Raw genomic sequence first — 20,611 nt, forward strand, 5'->3', positions numbered from 1 at the left:
GTAGCCCCTTCATCTGTTTCTGATCCCAGAAGGAAGACTTTAACTTGTACGGTTTTGCACAGCTGAGGTTAACCCAGAGCTGAATATGGCATACAGCACAAAACTCAGGGAGAAATTTTCAAAGGGCTCTAAGATAACTGCTGTCCTTTTGATACACGGGTTAGCCTATAGCCTGTTAAGTGCCAATTAATAGTAACAGTGTGTGTTTACTTTGTCTGTCTACAGGAAATGGAGAACAGGGAAAACCTTACCCGATGACTGATGCAGAGCGAGTGGACCAGGCATACAGGGAAAATGGCTTTAATATCTTCGTGAGCGATAAAATTTCTCTGAATCGTTCCCTTCCAGACATCAGACATCCAAAGTGAGTATACAGTTTGCATTTCCAGAGGTGAATGTTTACAAGCCCTAATTTACCATGTCTGCAGTGTGCTGGGCTTTTATGTAGTTTTGTTTGTCCAACACAAGCCTTTCACAGCCAGAGTGCTGTTGGCACTGCTGTCTCATTCATAAAGAACAGTAATTGCAGTGGGAAATGGAGGTGACAAATCGGTTAAAAAATAGTAAAAATAAATAAAAATCACAGAATCACAGAGTTGTAGGGGTTGGAAGGAACTTCTAGAGACCATTGAGAGCAGGCCCGTAAAGCAGATGAGATCTCTTACAATTCCAAAATACTAAACATTATCAAAAACTTGCAGCCCTGCACTGAAGGAACCTTGAACTTAAGTAGGATGCATCTACTTCCATGTTCATCTCTTCTAACATGACAGCTTAGTTCCTGAGTCTACTGACATGGCCAACAATTTTTAGCAACTAATAAGATAGAACTGTTTCTCTCTGCAGCAGAAACTGATGTAGATGTCTGACTTGTTTGACAAATGCCCTAAATGTAGTTGGATGATGGCTTTGTCAGTAAACTCTGTGTGGTTCTTACATTTGCCAGTAGCTGGAAATAACCATGAAATTTTTAGGAGCAAAACAAGACCTGAGTAGCTCCACTCAACTACCAGTGAAGAAAGGACGTTAATTTTTGTACATATCTTCCTCATAAAACTTAGCCAGAGTTTGTATAAAGCAGTTCTAGTTGAATAGTGACCTTTGAGATCACCTGTTTAATCCTTGTTGATGCGAAGCTGAGATGTATTTTAAACTGTGCACACTTTTTAATCAGAAAGCCTCGTTAGATGTGTGGATGAAAGCTAGTTTTGAATTCAGCAACCTGAATTCGACATCTGCTTTACTCATGAAGTACCATTTCCAAAAATAAGGTTTTAAAATTCATTAGGGCATTCAAGAGATCACCTCTTCAGCTGTCGCAGTGAACCAAGCAAATCCTGCAGCTTGACCTTTCTCAATGCATGCCCACAGACCGGAGGAGCAAGCATAACTCCATGAACGCTTCAGGCACACAGCTGAAATGTTCAAACATACGGATTGATCAGATGAAGATGCTTTTGGTCAGCTTATATTCAAATTCTGGGAAATAGTTTGAGATTGCTAACCTAAACTGTGCCTGGCTGCCATCTGAGGGGGCTGCCATGGTTCTGAGGATTTAAGCTGTAGACAGTGCAGTATTTCCTCACCTGAAGATTAATAAATTAATTAATGTTCCCCAGTGCTTCACAGAGTTGCTGATTCCTCATTGCTAATTCTGCTATTAAAACTTTTTTAAAATCTGAAACTTCTGACTGTAGTCCCCAGTTAAAATTAATAAGTGAAGTGTCTGAGTCACCAACAACTTAAGCTGTGATTAATGACACTGCTGCAGCTGGTTCTGCTTGATGTTTGACACATCCTTTCCCCAGTGTGGTGAGTTATAATTGCAGAGGTCTCAAGATGAGGATAAACAGCATGTATGTAATGGATGCTAGGATTAGCTGGGCAGGGAATGGGGTTGCATTTAATGGAGATCTGCAGTAAAGGAATTCACAGCTGAGAAGGTCTGTTTATTCCCTGCCCATTAAAAAAAGATACACTTGAAACGTTTTGTTTCATATTATTTGGGAGCTTGATGAGGGCAATTTATTATGAAGTTTAGCTGAGGTAAAGTCCATAAAGAACGCTATAGAAAGACACGAGCTGTGCTGCAGAGCACTTATTTTACCTTCCTTTTTATGTTTGGTAGGAAAAAATGGAAACTTTGAAGTTCAGAAATGTGCCTGCAGATAGAGGAGAGTATAAGCACAAGGTGAACTGGGGCAATAATGTTTCCCTTCAGTGCCTTTGGGGTTTTTAATATTCAGTACTAATTTTGCAGGTTTTGTAAAAACAGTTGTGGATATGATAGCTTGAGAGAAACTCTTTAATAGTTAAACTGAATAGATAAAGTTTCTACTTGCTAAAGTTGGAGAATGAGAATTGCAGTTTAGGAAGGGTTAGAAGAGAACTGGGGGACCTTGTTTCATGTCACAAAATTATAGCTAGCAGCTACCTCCGAAGAAGGTTGATTGCATTGCCAAGGGCTGGATAAAAGCAGTCCATGCAGCTTTATTTTGCATACTGAATCTGTGCATTGCAGCCGTAGCCTGCAAGCTCTTGGCATCTCCCCAGGACAATTCATTAGACCCATAATAAGCTACTGTCCTTTCATGCAGGCATCACAGTCGCTTCCTGTAACCACAGATTTACTGAGTTTGTGTAACATAGGTGTATCCTTCTCCATTCCCTGGGAAAGGCACCCAGGAGAAAGCTTCCACTGCCAGAGCTGCTTTTGTTCCTATCTGCCCTTCCTGGAATGGGGAGGGGATTGCCTGCATGCAAGTGCTCTGCTGTGCGTGTGCTAAAAGCCTGGTCTGCAAAGCTGTAGTGCATGCTGTGCAACAGGCGGTGCTGTGGCAGGGCAGGGAATAGAGCATGGCCTCCCTTTTCTGCTAGCCACCATGCTAGCATTACCATTTAAGTGCTAAAAATCTCAGTTCCTGCTCTCAGCACTGTCTGTTTTGCACTGAACATGTGGGGTAATTTTAACTGCAGTTGTTCATCAAATGGCCTTGTACCTCACCTGTTCAGCAAAGTTCAAACTCCACTCTGAGGGCCACACCTGCAGGAAAAGAAACTCTGCACTTAATACTGTTGTCTGGATGTTTTTCATGAGGCTATCTTGAAAACACACCCACAGGATGAGGCAGCATTATTCCTATTTCAGTGTTAAGGGAGACTAATGGTCTGGGGCAGTGCCCATAAAGCCCAGGGGTCTGTGGGGACCCTTAAGACTTGAATCTCTGGCCCTGCAGAGATTCTGCAGTGCTTTGGATTCAAAGGCCAACTTTCTTGCTTTGATTTGCTAACGCTGAGTGTCAAATTAGAACTGCTAAAACAAGACTGGCTACTTAAAAAAAAGCATTTGAATAATTTACCCAGGATGACAAAGGAAGCCTTGTGTAGAAGTTGGAGATCGATCTGTTACTGAGGGAAGTAGGTTTATTTATCGAGCAGTTCTTTTCTTGTGATTATCCTGTCTCTTCCATCTATTGTTCATAATGCTTTCTATTTCTACAGCTCTTTAGGGAAGGTGCTGTTAGACAAGATCCTCACTTTCTTTACGTTCCATTTGAAATTTTTGGATGATGGCTATATGTGTGATTAGAATTATTTACTTCCCTGAAATCTGGGATTAAGTATGTTAAACCTATGTATTAAGAGAGCTTAAAACAGACGCATTCAACTTCTGGAATGACTTCAGAAAATCCTCTTCCTAATGATCTTGGAGGTGTGAGAACTGGAAAAAGAAGTATTGCAGAATGCTGTACCTTAGGCTATAATGGGAATTTCCTTTAAAAGCAGTTTCAGTACTTAACAGATCTCTTTGACTTTCTGAATTGCTAAATATCACTTATTGGCCATTAAAAGTCACTATTTCATAAGGAATGGGGTTTTTTTTGGCAAGGCAAACTGGAACAGGTCAACTTTGTCTCGAAGAAGTCCTTTTTCAGGCACCCTGCATCGTTCTGGGGAATAGAGGACGAACTGAGTTCCCTGATGGTGATTAATATGGAAGTGCTAGTGTTTTTTGGCACTGCCTCCTGACCTTATTCTGTATCCAGCTGCAAGAATAAGCTGTACCTGGAGAAGCTGCCAAACACCAGCGTGATAATCCCATTCCACAATGAAGGATGGTCCTCCCTGCTGCGGACAGTGCACAGCGTTCTGAACCGCTCCCCTCCTGAGCTGATAGCAGAGATAGTGCTGGTGGATGACTTCAGTGACAGAGGTATGACAATTTGCATGTAACATCTCCATCTATTATTATCTGCCTATGCTTATCTGCCAAAGGGATCAATGAACTTGCAATTATTTGTGTGCTTAAGGTAACTGAGTGATTTCTTCCTTGCCAACAGTGGAGCTCAGGTAAATCATGCTCCGATATAAATGAAAGTCCAAAAGTTCAGCAAAAAAAATCATGTCTCAAGTTCAGTTTGTACTGTTTTAACTTCTGGAATGGGCTGTCCTGCATTTTGGACAATATGGAGGAACCAGACAATTAAGCAAGCAAATCAGAAACAAGGACTGAAGGGAAACAGCTCACTCCTCAGATCTTGCACTTTCCTCTAGACTCAGAAAATGAAAGAAGCCTGGATAAGAGGTCTCTACCTTGGACTATCTGAGATTCCTGGCTTTTTTTCCCTGAATACTGTGCCTCTGGAAAGTAAATCTGCAGCATCCAAAGCCTTGACTGCTTTCCCTTGCTGACATGCAGTGCGAAACAGGGAGAGTACTGTCAAGAAAAGAGCATTTGTTTTGGATTGGATTCAGTGTGAACACATATCATCTCTGGCATGAGAAATTACCATAAATGGAAGAACCATTGTTAATTGTCATAGCGGTGTATACATGTAGTTGCTGGATGTATTTAATCTGCAGTAAAAAGGCAAGATATCTTTTTTTCTCTGAACCATTTATGTGCTGCGTGATTTAAATTAAATTAATTTATATATTAAAGCAAAACACATGCAGTGTGCACTCCTGCTAAAGAGGGGGAAAAAAGCAATCAAACGGGAGGAATGAATGTCTGTCCTGTAGACAATGCTGTGTTGAGAGCACATGGAATTTGGAAGCCCTGTGAAGCAGCTGGTCTTCCTGTGTTAAAGAGGGTACAGTGATTTTTAGAGGATTACGGTCAGATCCAGCAAATCTGTTTTCTCCATTAAAATTACTACGACTGTTTAGATTCTTTACAGACTGCAGAGCTTGAGTCCTGCTCCTGAGATTATGCAACTAATCAAAAAGAACTCTCTATAGGGACACTAAAGGATACAGCTTCAAAATTTGGACATGTAGGAAATTCCTAAAATGAGCTTGGAAACAAGCTAGTGAGCATTTTGTGTTCTGACCTATATTGACTGTGAAATAAGCACTACCTGATAGCTACAGTATTTGTTCTAAAGTATCTCTCTAATTAGTTTGCAAGTAAGGCATGCTGATTTGAACAAATCAATCAGTTATATGAATTAAGTATTTCTTCAGAGGATTTTCAAACTACGCTGGGGGAAGAATACCCTCCCAACAAGGTCTCTTTATTGCTACTTGGTCTAGAAGCAAATTAGTAAAGCTCATGCTGTAACCACAGCAGAGTTGTACAAACACGTTTGTTATGGGACGAGTGGAAGTAGTGAAATCTGTTTTCCTGTGCATCTGTTTTCCTTGTTCTCTAGAAGTGCCCATCTGACCAGCTGACAGAGCACTTCTCTGGCTCTCTCGTTTCTCTCCCCATCAGACTGCACACGTGCTGTTTGTCCAGCTTGCCTTTGCTCTGTTCCACCTGCCTCTGCTAGCTCCTCTCCATCAGTCATCCATCTTTCATACAAAGAAATGGCTGAGATTAATTTGTGCAGCAGCTATTTACAGATGGGTACAAAAGACTGCTGGTGTTGGACAGTGAGGTGAATTGTAAAGGGAAGAGAACGAGACACAGACAGCATGCTAATAAAAACCTTTCTGAAACCAATGTTTTCCTGCTAGCTCAGTTGATCTAGCCATGTTGGGACAATTACTGGTTAGGATGAAACATTTTTCCTTCCCTGCTGTCAGTCTGTATCTGCACTGTGGCATTTCCTGCTGGCTGCTTCTCCTTTTCCAGCAGGCAGTGTTCTCCCCTAGCTGCACCGGTGTTGCTTTCCCACATTCCTCCTGGAGTTTAAATAGCTCCTCAGTCTTCAAGAGGCGAGAGTGCTAAATCCTAAATGCATTACCTTGATTTGAAAGGTTGCTGGTTGTAAATTTGTCTTTAATTTATCCATGGTAAGTGTTTCAAAAAAAATAATCACCTTTCTTTAATCCAGGGCCTGAGAATAGATAACACCTCAAACTGAACTGCTCCAGGAAATCTTTTACTTCACGTATTGTGTATTTGAGGAAGGCCACATTCTCAGATTTGGACTGTTAGACCACCATTCTGGTTATTTATCTCCTGATTAAATTGGGCAGAGAATAAAGACCACATCTCTGAGCAGATGATACCATCACTGCTGTGCCACAGAATAGGCGAGCAGTTAATAGTGAGGAGAGATTTCTCATTTTTCTTTGAAAATCTCAAATGGTTGCTCTGCTGCATTGTCTGCAGAGTGGAATGCTGTGCTTCTCTTTCAGTTGGTTTTCCCACAGATTTGTAACAGCCTTTGTTCAAAAATTACAGAACCGTTGTTGAGCACGGTGATAGCTAGGAGCCTGATGGAGATCAGAGAGGCAATAGTAAGAACAGTAAATGTCAGCTTCTTCCCAAAGAGATCAGTAAACAGTCATAATGAACTCCAGTGAATAGCCGAAAATGAAAAGAAAAAAAACCTTAATCATTTTTTTATCGAGAGATTACCCCAACAAGATGAAATATCTGGTGCTCTGTGCTGTACCTCCTGGTGCCCTTTCACTTGAGGGCTGTATAAAGAGACCTAGCTCCTTAATAACTCTTTAAAAGACTAACCCCAAAAACCTGGCTATCTCCAGCTAGGAAACCATATTCTTCTCACAGGTATTTCTCGTGGCTCACCTGTGTTGGGTTAAACACACTGGATTTTGCACTGGATTTTGCCCAGCTGCCCTTGAGGCCCTGCTGATGGTGTTTCTCTCCTGTTCCGCTGTTGCAGAGCAGCGTTGTGTTGTGCAGTGTTGTGTTGTACTACACTGGACTATGTAGTACCAGTCCATCAGCATCTTTCATCTATGCATCTGATCAGCTCTCAAACATGGGGGATATTTCACCAGAAGAGTAAAGAGGACTTAACTAATAATAGCTAAAGAACAGATATGGAAACCTGACTTCTAAGCACATGATTTTGACTGATGTTACTTTTGTAAGGTTTTTTTTATCAGTTTTCAAGCAAGAAATTTTTGGTTTGGTTATGAAGAGAGTTGAGAAGTCAGCTAATAAAGTGACAGGAGAGTGAAGATGGATTTCTGGGTTAGTTGGTGGATGCTGTGTTCTGCAGCATACCTGAAAGGCAGCTGCACAGCTTTCATTACTGGAGTTCTTGGGCAGATGAATCATCTTCTGGAAGTGTCAACAGCCATTTATTTCTTGATTTGCTTGAGACACAACTCTGCGACTTTTAACAATAAACATTTTTCAGCCAGAAGACGGCCCTGATGACAGCAAATCTTAACAGCAAGCAAAAAAGCTTACCCAATTGTGTTTTTGAAATATTTCCTTTGCTTGCTGTTTGAGAAAGCTGAATGTACTGGAGCAACTTACTTATGGCATTATTTTTGGATGTCTCTTACACAGTGATCAAAATCTGGTCTTATTTCAAACTTAAAGCTGAATCCCATATCAGCCACGTTGCTCTGGGAAGGTCTGGCTCTCTGTGGGATCAGTCTAATGATGGTTGATGATGGTCTTAGTGGTCTTTTCCAACCTTAACGATGCTACGGTTCTATGATTCTGATGCAGTGCTGCAGTGGCACCCAGCCTGCCTTGAGCAGCAAGCCATTGCTGTCTCCAGCAGTTCTTTAGCACCTGATCTTGTTAGGTTAGACAGACCCTTGTCTTCGTAATCTGGCTGGGTTGGTTCAATAAGAAGCTGCTTTCTAGCGTGTGCCGTTGGTCACAACAGAGGAAATGTTCTGGGTGTATTTCTACTTTCTCCTATTAGTCTCTGATATGAATTTAGCATTCCCAACAAGACTGCTATAATAGCATGTACTTTTCTTCCACACAAACTTTGTGGGGACATAAGGAGTTCATTCTTCTGACCATAAGCATTTCAAAGCAATGGGAAGGTAATGTGGAAAAGAGTACGGGTTATATTGAACAGAGGGAGGCACCAATTCAGTAGCTATTTTTGGAGAGGAAGAATGAGCCTGCCTGACATTGTCTGCCTCTTTCTGCATCCTGCTGAGAACTGCTAAAGACCCATGGACTGACCTCAGCTGGTTCAGGATGCACCCTTCTGGATAAGTAGAAATCAGAAATGCAATACGTATAAATTATGACTAGAATTCTTGATCATAAAAATGGTTAGCTGTGGCAGTCCTACGTGGATTTGTGGCTTCGCATTTCATTTCTAAAACTATTCTTTAGTGTTGAGCTCAGTTAAATGAAGGCTTTTCATATGCTGGCTTGCAGGGTACTAATTATATCCCTCTGAGCTTGTTGTTACCAGAATTGCTCGAAGTAAACTAAAATGCTTTTTGTATGTATATCGGCATTCTCCTGGGGATTGTCAGATGTGAAACTTGTTTGATTTTGATTATTTAATTATAATGCTGTTGAGTGGTGTGTGAGTTCCATTATATCATAGCAATGGGAGGAGGGAAAGAGAAGTTGAAATGCAGGTCAGTTTGTATCGACTCTAGCCTTTTATTACTGCTAGTGGGCAATGAATACCAGGCAGGCAGTTTGTGATGCTTCAGGGGCTGCTTCAGTTCCTAGGTGAACAATCTGAATCTATGGTTGTGAGAAATCAAGCTGTTCATCTCAAGTGTCTGCCTTGTGCAAAATGGGTTGTTGATCTCCCATCTAATCCTTGCAGCTTGCAAATGTAGAGCTGCCCTTGTCTCTCACTACATGAATGAACAGCCTTCAGCAAAAAGAACAAAGGGCAGAGGATGGCGAATTTTGTCTTTGCAGGATTCTTGTCTAAATGTTCTTCTGCTTTGCACCTGATACATATTTAGTAGCTCTCTGCTGCACAAGAACGTCAGCTATAACACTACCACTGGGTGAAAGGCTGAAGTGAAACCGTCCTCTCTTGTGACTGTTTTGGAGAAGAGGTGGCTTTGAGATGGAGGCTAGACTGCGACACTTATAGAATTGCAGAGTAGTTGAGGTTGGAAACACCACCTGGAGATCATCTCATCTGCCTCCCCGGTGCTCACCTGCAGCAGATTGTTCAAGCTCTTAGGTTTCGAAAATCTCCAGGGTAAGAGACTCTATAATCTCTCTGGGGAACCTCTTCTACTGTTCAGTTGATCTTATGGTAGCTTTGTTGGGGGGAAAAAAAAAACTAAGAATAAGAAGCCACAAGCATCAGGTTGGAAATCATATTTAAGCAGTATCTGTATTTCCTGTCTTCCAGTTTGTGCCCAAAGTCTCCCAGGTCTTTTTCTACAAAGCTGCTTTCCAGTCCCTGGTCAGCACATGAGGTTACTCCTCCCCGTGTATGGGAATTGGCATTTCAGTTTGTTGAACTTCATGGGCTTGCTGTTTGCAGTTTCTCTAGCCTGTCAAAATTTCTTTGAGTGGTGCATCGACCATGCCTCCCAAGTTTGTATCACCTGCAAAACCTCACAAGCTTCGTACAGTTCTTTTATTGAGGTCATGGATGAAGATGTTCAGTGAAGATAAATGAATGATGATATTTCATCCATTTGTCCACTAAGGACATTGTGAAAGGCAACACTGAAAGTAATATGCCTTTTTTATAGGTAAGAAAATCTCCAAAGTGAGGGAACCCAAATGTGTTGGGAGAGTAGACCTACCAGAATGGGCTGCTCAAACACATTATATGCCCATGTGCCCCAGCTGCCTTCTTGAGTCACCAAAAGGCACAACAGGGGAGCCTAGCATCTCCGAGAACTGATGACGTGGTCTGCATTACTATGATTATTTGGTACAAGCTGACTTTCCTTTAACATTAAAGCAGTCATGTTTGTACCTTTTCACCCTTTGTAGCAATTGAAAATCTGAAATTATTCGAGTCATCCTCCCTGTGTGCTGGGAGGTGGTGACAATTGCTGAATGTCAGTTACAAGAAGCATCTTGGCGTGTACTTGGGGTTAGCTATGAGTAGAAGAGAATCTGCACACCACACAGGTGGTTCAGAAGTGCTTTGGATATATCTTATTTTACGGTCTAGCTTGACACAAATCAGCGATTGTGACTAAGTGCTTAAATTTCATATGCATCACATTCTTCTATTTGGTTATTTGCATATTGCCTGACAGCTCGTTCTTACTCATTTTTAAAGCTGCTTTTGTATAAATGACAGTGTTTTAGAACAAGTGTTGTCCCTTGTTGAAGGATAAGAACTGCACATCAGTCATCTCTAAGGCACACATTATATGCAAAGCACTGTGTTGATACAGCAGTGATGTTGAATGTGGCAGCACTGAAAATACTGCAGTCTCCAAACATCAGGATTGCTCTGGAAGTGTTAACTCAGCTCTGGGCTGTCTGCCTCACAGCACTATACGTGTGTGTACTGTGGCAATGCAGAAAGGCTTAACATCCTCCTTGCAGTAAATAGTCAAAATCTGCTCCTGGGACTGAAAGGCAGTAACAATTTCAGCTGAATTTAATGTGTGTAATGCAGAATGACAGTGATGTTTTCAAAATCAACCTTCGGACTTCAGGTTTAAAAAAAAAGAGAAAGAAAAAACAGCACTGTATTTTAGGAGGTAGCGTGCACATGTAGACATATTTAATTTTGAGAACATTTTCTTTATAAGCAGGACGCATGGGGTGTTATTTTCCCCTGGGAGGTCATTAGGGAGGTTCCAGGTTACAGTTTTGTCTTTCTTCCACCGCTGCCCTGTTTCCTTTGGCTTTATTTTTTGCAAACAGATTAGAAGTCCTGGATGTCTTTGTTCATCCATTTTTTATTTTTCTGTCCCCATCTTACTTGCATTTTGCTTAGTTGTAGGTTTTATTTCAGCAGGACTTTATGCAATAAGTATTAGAACTGCAGTTTTACATTGGGAAGACTCCTCTAGGTGCTGTGAGTCTGGAATGCAGCCTGTGGGCACTGCTTCTTGGCTCTGGAAAGCAGCACAAGACTTCTAGAGCTTCCAGTAATGGTGTCCAAGGAGTGTTTTCTGTTGGCAGCGCCATCTATTTTTACCTCTAGCAAAATCTATTTCCATTCTGTCCTTTCCACTTGTAGGGTTGCTGTCCCACACTTTTCTTCAGCTTGCTTGAAAGTTTACCACTGGGAGTTCGGGTGCTTATCTGTTCCCCGAGTGCCAGAGGCAGGCACAGCCAAATCTCCTTTTTCCCTTTTACAGATAAATCCCTGTGACTTTTTAAATCTCTCCTCATATTGCAGCACGAGTAATTCTGAGGGAAGCCATGTGGGATAATCCGAATGGAAAAACAAATGTGGGTAAGGCTACTTGGCTGAGCCACATGCTGGTCTGAAGGGCATGAGTCACTAAGCACAGCGTATTGAAAGGAACAGGCAAGGGGTGATTAATGTGTCATTTGCTGCAGCATCAGGTATGTAGCAAATACAACTCTTGTTCCATTAACCATATCTGCCAGGCTTTAATTGAAAGAAATCATGCTCTTAGCATCTGAAATAAAAGAATGGGTTTAAAACCTGAATTCTTCTTGATCTTTAAATGGAACAGGAAAGGATTTATGCAGCTAAAGAGATTATCTTTTCATCTTTAGGCACATGCATTGTAAAAGTCTTTTTTTTTCCCTCTTAAATGCACGAAAGTGCATCTGGTGAGTACATCTCTGAAATAGTGACTGTGCTTAGGACAAAGTGGTGACAGTTTTTCTTACTGAATTTTGAGTATGATTCTTTTAAAGCTTTAAACCTTCAAGTATTGAGGGGGAGGCGGGGAACAACAAACTTTTCTTAGGCAACTGATTTCCCACAACCTTTTCTTAAGTGATTCGTTGAAGATAAGTAGAAGTTGTGATTACCTATAGTCTCAAACAACTTAGGAAAGGATTATTTTTGTAAATTAAGTTCTTGCCCTTAGCATTCACTGCAGATCATCTCAGATTTGCTTAGTTTTTCATAATGGCTTTGAAAATGGCTGTCAGTGAGAATCTCCCCTTGGGTGTGTGGTGGCAGGTTGGTCTTTATAAGTGTAGAGACTTGGAAGTCTGAGGAAAAATGTACTTCATTCTTTCATTGGAATAGAAGGTTTATCACAAATCTGCTCAGCTTCTTGCTGATGCTCGTTGTGTGAGCATGGTCACTTGTCCTGTGGTTTAACAGCAGTGCAGAGCATCACAGTGTAAGCAGCCATGGCCAAGTTCTAAGGCTGTCACTGATACCTGTGTGATTTTTCCAGGTAGGATGTGGCTTGAGTTTGTGGATAGCACTCATTGAGATAGTGGCAAAAACACTAAAAGAGAAGGAGGATTTGGGCTCCTGAGTGGTTGTGACCCACAGCCTGCATGTGATGTTTGTAACCAAAACTGCTGTGAATTAGAGCTACCACTGCAGAGCAGTTGTACCATTGCAGCGAGTCTGGGCTACACAGTATTCTATTTGATGGTGGGCACCAAGAGGAGTGGCATTAAGCCTGGTGCAGATGGCCAAATTTTGTTAATGAAAAAAAAAAAAGAGTAATTTTGATTCTCTGCTTCTGGCCATGTATTGTGGCTGTGCAGTACATCAGATGTGCTGAGTAACAGCTTTCTTTGGATTCATAGTGAGATGTGGATGGGATTCAGTTTTCTAATTTTTTCATATTTGAATAATCATTTTTAATATTGTTAAGCACCATTTCTGTTCTTGTGTGTAACTTCATAAAGGGCTATAAAAAAAACTGTGGTGTTCATTAAGCAGTAGCTGGAGAGTATTAAAAGCGTATTCTCTAGAGTTGTAAAGAACTTGAGAGCCCCTTGTAGTTGTTTCCTTGAGCTTTTTAAGAGGCAGCCTAAATTAACTAACTAGTTTACTTTTCATCTTCTTGTATTTATTGCTTTGAGATCAGTTGCTGCTGCTGAAGGATCCTTCTGGAAAGAAGATGAGTAGATTGAAAGGGTCCAGTTGAGTGTGACCTCTTTGTGAGCTAATTATTGTTAGTGAAGGATGTCTGGTAAACTGAAGTTTAGAAAAAAAATAATTGAGGAGCAGGCTTTCCATTACAGCTCATTAAATAAATCTAACTGCACTGCTCAGTGATACAAAACCCTGCGTGTGTAGTTTGCTGTTGGAAGTTTGCAGGAAAACGGATTTAACTCTCTTCTCCTCACCTTGAAGTATGTCTTGGAGTTTGTGTCCTCGTCTGCTAGCAGTCAAAAATATCTAGATATGTCAGCAGCAGTGCAGATCAGCATTTTAATGCTTTACAGCTGCTTCTCTACAGGAGTTGATCAGAAATGTGATTCGAACACCAGTGCTCGTATGTGATGTCCACTATTGGTAATCGTGGTTTCTGCTACTGAAGTGTGCATTTTGGGTGTGTTGACAAAGCAGCTGTTCTGATACAGGGACTTTGGTAAAAGGGGAAACTTCTGCACTTTGAGAAAACTGGAAAATAGTGCTTTTGTAATTTAGAAATGGAAGTGGATAGTCTGAAACATGTTCTTCTACATAGCTTCAGTTGCAGTGTTGTGTTTTCAAAGAAGAAACAGTGCGTGCGATCTTCACTGCTATTTACATCTATTTGTGTCAGGAGGGCCTTGTTAACAGTGAGCTAAGCATGTGCAGTGTGGTAGTTCACCACGTTGGGCAGTGCCAAGCAGCTATCAGTGCTCCCCTCTCCCATATGTCATCCACATCCTAAAATGAATGTGTGAGGTTATTTTCCATGAGATGTTTTAGCTGTGGTATCGGCACAGCTGTGAGAAGCCCTGGATTTGTGCTTCAGGATTTAATAGATACACTGACCTTCCTGGCATATGTCAACAACTTACTGTAATAGTTGCATTTGGTGCCTATAAAGTAAACAAGAGTATTGGGAACTGATGGAGAAGGGATCTGGAAGAAAAGAGTGAAGTGTTGAGTTTGTACATCTGACATGCTGGGGGTTTGTTACTGCAAGTCAAATATTTGTGTACTTTTCCCACAGCCATATTGCTAACTTCTTCTGTTTGCCAGATATTTCATTTGTTGTTCTCTGGCTTACAGACTGCAGCGCAAACATTTCGCTTTGTCATTGTTTGTTATTAATGAGTGTTATTGTAGAAATGAAGGATTGTTTTTCAATATTCTGTCTGGCTGCCCCGAAGTACAACATTTGTAGGTCTGTGCTGTTCGTTTTAGCCCTCTCTGTTACCCTTCTTCACAGAGACACCTGAGAGCAAAGCCTTTGGACTCCGAAGGGATGCCTTCATACCAAATCAAGACAACTTTCAAGTGGGTTGCATCTCTGACCTAATAGCATCATCTCTAACAGACAGAAATCCAGGGTGGATTTTTCTGTGAATTCTTGCACTTTCTGCAATTTCCTTTTTTTGTTGTTTTGCACACAGCAAATACTTTCAGGCCAAGAACTTTTTTAGATGAGCGTTGCTGATAAAGGCAGAGCTGAATCTCTGAGGACCAGCTGATTTGTTGTCTTTTTGTGTTGTTTTTTTTTTTTTTTCCTGGCAAAATTGAGTAACTTCTAAGACTTTAATCTCACAGCTTTGATTTGTTCCAAAATGTTTCAGCGTGCAGTGCCTTAACTCTTCATCAGCCTGCATGCATCTCTCCGTGTGTTGGCAAGTTGGGTGTCTTATTTTGGTATTGGTCATAGGTGTTAGGCCCTAGTTATGATACCTTACTCTGTACATCACTATCCACGGTGAAAGTACACTGATGTGCTGCCCAGGTGCAGAAGCAGCTCTAGCACAGCAGCTTGCTTTCACTCATTCCCTGTGCATCCGTTGTTTGTAGGACTGTAAACCAGTATGAGGTGCACACACGAGCCTCTGCTGGGACTGGTGGTGCCAGTGGTGTGATGGTCTTAGGGATTTTCAGCGTTTTCCTCTGCCCATGCAGTGTTTATCAATGTAGTAAAAGTACATTAGCACTGAGCAGGAATGTGGACGTTCCCTTGGGTAAGCAACTAGATAAGGCCAAAGAAGTGGTTTTGATTAAGATTGAGGGCACAGATTCCCCACTTTAAAGACAGCATTTGGGACAGTATTGCCCTTCCTGCTCATCACCATGGCTACATTTATCTTGAGCTGAATATTAAGTGTGCTGCAAAGAGTTCGCTCCTGTTTCAGCAGCCTCAAAAGCTGCGTAGCCCAAAAATACAGCTATCTAGAGTGTATGTCAGCAAAATATTCTCTGATGTCAAAAGCAAACAACAACGAAATTAGAGACACAAAATCACCTCTTTACATCAGATATAGTCAACAAAGGAGGAAAGAAAAAACTGAGTTCTTTAATTTTGATTCATATTTAATGAAGTTGGAAAGGAGAAGAGTAAACTAATGAGAGCGGCTGACTGTTTCCCCTGGGAAAGACGTATTAGCAAGTGAGGTGTTACAGCTTCAGCTCTTGTGTTTTGTGCTCAGAACTGTTTCCCTCAGTGCTGAGCCCCAGCACTGATGCAGGAGGGGCTGTGAAGCTGCACAGCTCTGCACAGCTATCAGGCATTTAAGGCAGCCCACCACAGAACTGTAATCAAGCAAGCAACAGATATTAATTTGTTCTCTTCCCAGGCCTTTTCTTCTTTCCTTCTAAGAAGATTCTGCTCAGAAGGCTGTGATCAGCTTAATCAGTTGCTATTATTGGGACTGATTTTCACAGTGTAATTTATTAAATGTTTATTATCCTCCCAAACTTCACTGATCAGAGGTTGAAAACATTGAAGGAAAATTAAAACCAGTGTTAAGTGCTGCCTGTTTGGATAACAGCACATTTTGCTACTTGAAAGGATTACTCATCTGTACCAAAACAGGGAGAAAAGTTAATTTCAATGATGTAGAGCTTTCTATTCTGGGGAGGCCTGGCTTGCACAGTGTGATAGATTTGGGAGGAAGTATAATTCATTCCTAAATTGTTAAACAGCATGTTAGGCCCAAGTATCTCAGAAAAGATGAATGGGCTCATTTGTAATCTTAAACGAACGCGTCTGCCTGGAGGGGGTAGGGATGGGATAACCAGTAAACAAACGCCAGGCAAACAGTTACGCTTCTGGTGTTTGGAAACTATCCAGAATAACCTCCAGGAGAGAAGAACCAGCCCTGTTTGGCTAAAAGGAAGCTCTGCACATCCTCCAGTTAGTTCTCCCCTCCTGTGCCGTGTGCATCCAGTCTGCCCAGTGAGGGACAGCTGCATAAAGCAGTGGGGTTTGTGGCTGTCTGTAGGGAGGGTAAGCATCCCATATGCAATTGCTTCTAAGCAGGTGTTTTGGGTCCTGCAGTGTGATTTGAGAGAGCAGAAAGGACAGAAAAGAGGTGAGACTTCCTCTGTTATCTGTGGCAGTACAGTGGCCTGCCTCTCTCGTAGAAATAGTTGTTTAACTTGAGGGCAAGATGATGTTAAAATGCATAAACTTGAGGACTGTTGAATCTTTTCAGTGATGTTTGTGGGAGTATAACTGTGGTCCAAGAATAAGCAAGTCAGAGTGAACTACAAACCTATTGGTGATTTTGTACAAGCACCTATGAGAATGTGAACTGAGCCACTGAGAAGCAAAAGCAGTGGGGAGGATCCAGGTGTGCTGCACAGAGACAGGCTGCATGGCTTGCAGTGAGAGGACATATCAAGACATGTATCAATTTGCTTTATTTGAACAATTTAATCCTGTGGAGCCTGGGACTTCAGTGCCACTTCAGCTGGTCCTGTGCTGCAGATGCATGTCTTCAGTTGCCCTGTTTGTTATGTATTTACCCCTCTAAGCTATCAAAAAGAATCCTTGGGCTCCTCTGGCCTTGTCCCCCTTCTTACTGTTGAAGCATCTCTTAGCACAGAATTATATTTACAGTTCAAAATAAAGGCAACAATATTTCTTGGCTGATGGTAGTTGAAGTAGTTCTTGCCTGGTACTGTTAATGTATATGCTGTATATCAAGTTTATTGCAAAGTGTGTTATTAAGCTATCAGCCTAGTTTTTAATCTACAGATAAACTTACTTTCATTTATGTGTTTAGGCTGTATCACTTTGCCCAGAATAGGCACAGCCATTGGATTCCATCCAGCTCACCTAACAACTTTCATTAAAGAAAATTGCTCTCGTAATAAAAATTACTCAGTGTGACAAGATGCCATAATACATTTTTTAAAGGCTCATAAAATTTTGTAGTAGTTAATGCCACTTGTTTGTTTTGTGAGATTTTCTTTTAAAAGCAAAAACTGACTTAATTGTAATAGTATTTGTAAAAGGATGAAACAAACATCTTCCATCAGGGCTCACAAAGGCCATGCGGGGAGAAGAGTAGAGTGGGAGGGGGAAAGAAATGAGGAAACCTTGCCTTTGAAAACTATGTTTTGTTGTGGGTTTTTTTGTTTGTTTGTTTGCAAAATTGCTTGAAAGTCTGTCACACTTCACTAAGGGAAAGTAGATACGTTAATAAGCAGATAAATATTTTCCACTGTTTTGGAGCTGTGGGTTTTTTTTAAGACTTTCCCGTGCCTTGTAGGTCTGGTTTAGAAAAGTACTAAAAGCGGGATCTGATCTTGCAAATGTTGCTGTGTCTGTGGTTACAGGGAGGGGAACCAGCTCAAATCCTCTGTGTGACCATTGCCTTTTCTTACAATGAACACCAGCAGCCACTCTTTTACTGAACTTGTCTTGGGTGGATTTACTAAGTCATACCTCATAGCTCCAGCTTTGCTGGGTTATGCGTGAAGTCAGGGCTATTTTTCTCTTTTGTGATAAGCTAACAATGGCAAAGGATGTTCTGTGATGTTAGAGAACAGTGGTGGTGGCCTTTTCTTCTTCTTTTTCTCCCCCCTTTTTTTCTTTCTGCCTTTCAAGTCTATCCACTACCTTGTGAGGAGGACAGCTGCAGTAATAATGGATCTCGTCTCTACAGAAACCTCTTATTTGACAAACCTGTAATTGAGTGGACAAAATTTCTGGTTGCTTTCAAAGTCATATTCAGAAAAGACTTGAAAAGGGTGAAGGAAAGGTATGCCAGCGGGCAAAAAGTACGGCAGGGCTTTACTGAGCAGGCAAACCTATGCAGATTTCGTGGGACAATTAGATTTGTCAGGCAAAACACTAGAATGCATTTGTGAGCAAAAAATCCTGGGGAAATTTAAATAAAGCTTTGAAAAAGGTAAAGAGCTTGTGAGGAAAGCTCCAAAGCAAAGAAGTCGGTTTGGGTTATCTTTCACTGAAGGCAGGTGATGATTACTTCAAAGGGAATGTGCAGAACATATGGCAGGCACAGGGATTTTGCCTGTTTTCTTCCCCCAGTAGATAAAGCCCTAAAGCATAATTAGTGGGTCAGCACCATGCAGGAGAGCTCGAGACTTGGTGACGTTTATTTACCCTTTTGCTCTTTCTGAGGAGTTGTTCCACTACTGGGCTTCCCTGGCACACTGATGAAGAGTGCTTTCACCCCATCTGCCTTTTCAGCCCCTGCCTTTCCGTGCCTGCTTGGAAGCAGAGGAGCACTCTGTGCACATCGCATGGACAACGTGCTGCACCTCAGCACAGCTAGGAGTCAAAAATACGCTGCTGTGTTCCCTGTGGTCAAGGCAAATAAACCTGCGGGGTTATTTGGATGTGAACAATGGCTTCCATTTAGTGTGAGAGATGTAAGGTTAGTTAATTGCTTGGATAGAACGGACTGGCTGAAAGAGGCTCGAATCCTTGATCAGCACTGGATGGCAGCAGGTAGTACAACGTGTTAATGAACGGCTCCTGGCACACAGGGAATGGGCTTTGCTGTCAAGTAAGTCAGGACTTCAGCTGCTAAGATCCCCCCATTAGCAAGCAGGCCAGCATCAGCTCTGAGCCTATTTTTAGGGTTTTCTTTGGTGTTTTGCTCTTTGATGTAAAGACAGCTGTGTGCCCTCAGCCTTTTTGTGGACCAAGCTTTCTTGCATCTAAACAAGCTGCCCATTGTTTTGATCACTCAGTCATCTTTCTCTGCAGTTTTCCTGTTTGAATTCTTGTTATTCATGGTGACCGCAAGCGTGTGCACAATTTCAAACATGGCTCCAGTCTCTATTCAGTAACATAAATATTCCCATATTTAAAAGCACATATCTCTGATAAGCATTTTCTGTAGCCATCCAAATACACAGGGAGGCTGTGCCTGCCTTGCAGGGTATCTGGCTGGGCTTTGACTCTTTTTTATTTAAGCATAAGTGAGTGGTCATGTCTTGTGCTCTGAAGAAACCAAACGCAATTTAAATGCACTGAGTGCAGTTTACTCCTAAAAGTGAATCGTTCTGCATCTCTTTAGGCTTCAGTATGTTTTTCTGCAGAATGCCCGTGACTCCTTGCAGTCTGTTCTGATAGAGTTCTCTTAGAGGTCTGCTGACTTCTCATTCCTTTTCCCTTTCTCTGCTGCTTTCTTTTTTCATCCTGCACTCCTCCATCTTCTTGTTCTTCCTTGTTTTTTTGTAATTACTCCTGAAGTTTGAGAGCATCTTCAGAAGTCTTGATTATGAAGTTATGTTTAAACCTCAAATTTCAACCAAAGTATTCTTATTTCTTCTTTCCTATTAGTGCATTTGTTAAGCATTCAGAACCTATTTCCAAAGGCATTCTTTTCTGGTAAAGAAAGGAACTGCATTTTAAAGAATTTATTTGTGTTTTATTTTCTCATTTTTCATACAGAACATCTGAAGAAACGCCTGGAAGATTATATGGCCCAGTTCCCAAATGTAAGAATCCTCCGAACCAAGAAGAGGGAAGGGCTGATAAGAACTCGGATGCTGGGAGCCTCTGTGGCCATAGGAGATGTTATCACCTTCTTGGATTCCCATTGCGAGGCCAACGTGAACTGGCTGCCACCTCTGTTAGGTATGCGTGGAGGTGTCGTGTTGTACATGGCTGAACTGCTGTAGAGGTGGTGACATACATCAGTGCTGAGTGTATTTTATTTCCACCTGCTGCTGGCTCCTTGTGCTGAGAGTTTAAGTGAACAAAAAGAACATGAAATAGCTTTAAAGGAGGGGAAAGAAAACCCAACAACACTTACCCGCAAGACTAAAGAAAAGCGTTGGCAACCTGCAACCTTCACCACAAGATTTTTTTCTGTGCTAGGCTGTACAATGGTACTGTAATAAGCTTTGATTAATTAAAGAGCAAAGATCATATTCTTTTGTTTCCTCACTAAGTGAAGTATTAAATAACTTGCAGCTTGTTAGAAGAGTAAACTATTATGTGGTCACTCAGCAGCTTGCAGAAAGTAATTGCTTTGTGCTTCAGAAAAGATCTTTATATACAGTTTTTAAGTAGCTTCCATTTTTTTTTCTCCTGCGAAACTGTATTCAACTTCATAGTCTGTAAGCCTGTGGAAAATACTTCTTCTGAGTAATGGCTGCTGGTATGTATTTGTGGAAATGATTAGTCCTTTCCAAGGCAGTGC

General features: G+C 41.5%; 1 protein-coding gene across 1 annotated transcript in view; it reads left to right on the top strand.

Annotated features, from left to right (window-relative positions):
* Positions 1-20,611, top strand: part of GALNT10 (polypeptide N-acetylgalactosaminyltransferase 10) — an 82,094-nt gene that overhangs the window by 40,900 nt on the left and 20,583 nt on the right. Inside the window, exons 3-5 of the mRNA XM_052684655.1 lie at positions 226-364; positions 4,047-4,213; positions 19,858-20,043. Coding sequence (XP_052540615.1) covers positions 226-364; positions 4,047-4,213; positions 19,858-20,043 — 492 coding nt within the window. The remainder of the gene's footprint in view (positions 1-225; positions 365-4,046; positions 4,214-19,857; positions 20,044-20,611) is intronic.

Source organism: Tympanuchus pallidicinctus, unplaced genomic scaffold (genome assembly GCF_026119805.1).
Source record: "Tympanuchus pallidicinctus isolate F22 unplaced genomic scaffold, pur_lepc_1.0 scaffold21, whole genome shotgun sequence".
In the NCBI taxonomy this organism is placed as follows: domain Eukaryota; kingdom Metazoa; phylum Chordata; class Aves; order Galliformes; family Phasianidae; genus Tympanuchus; species Tympanuchus pallidicinctus.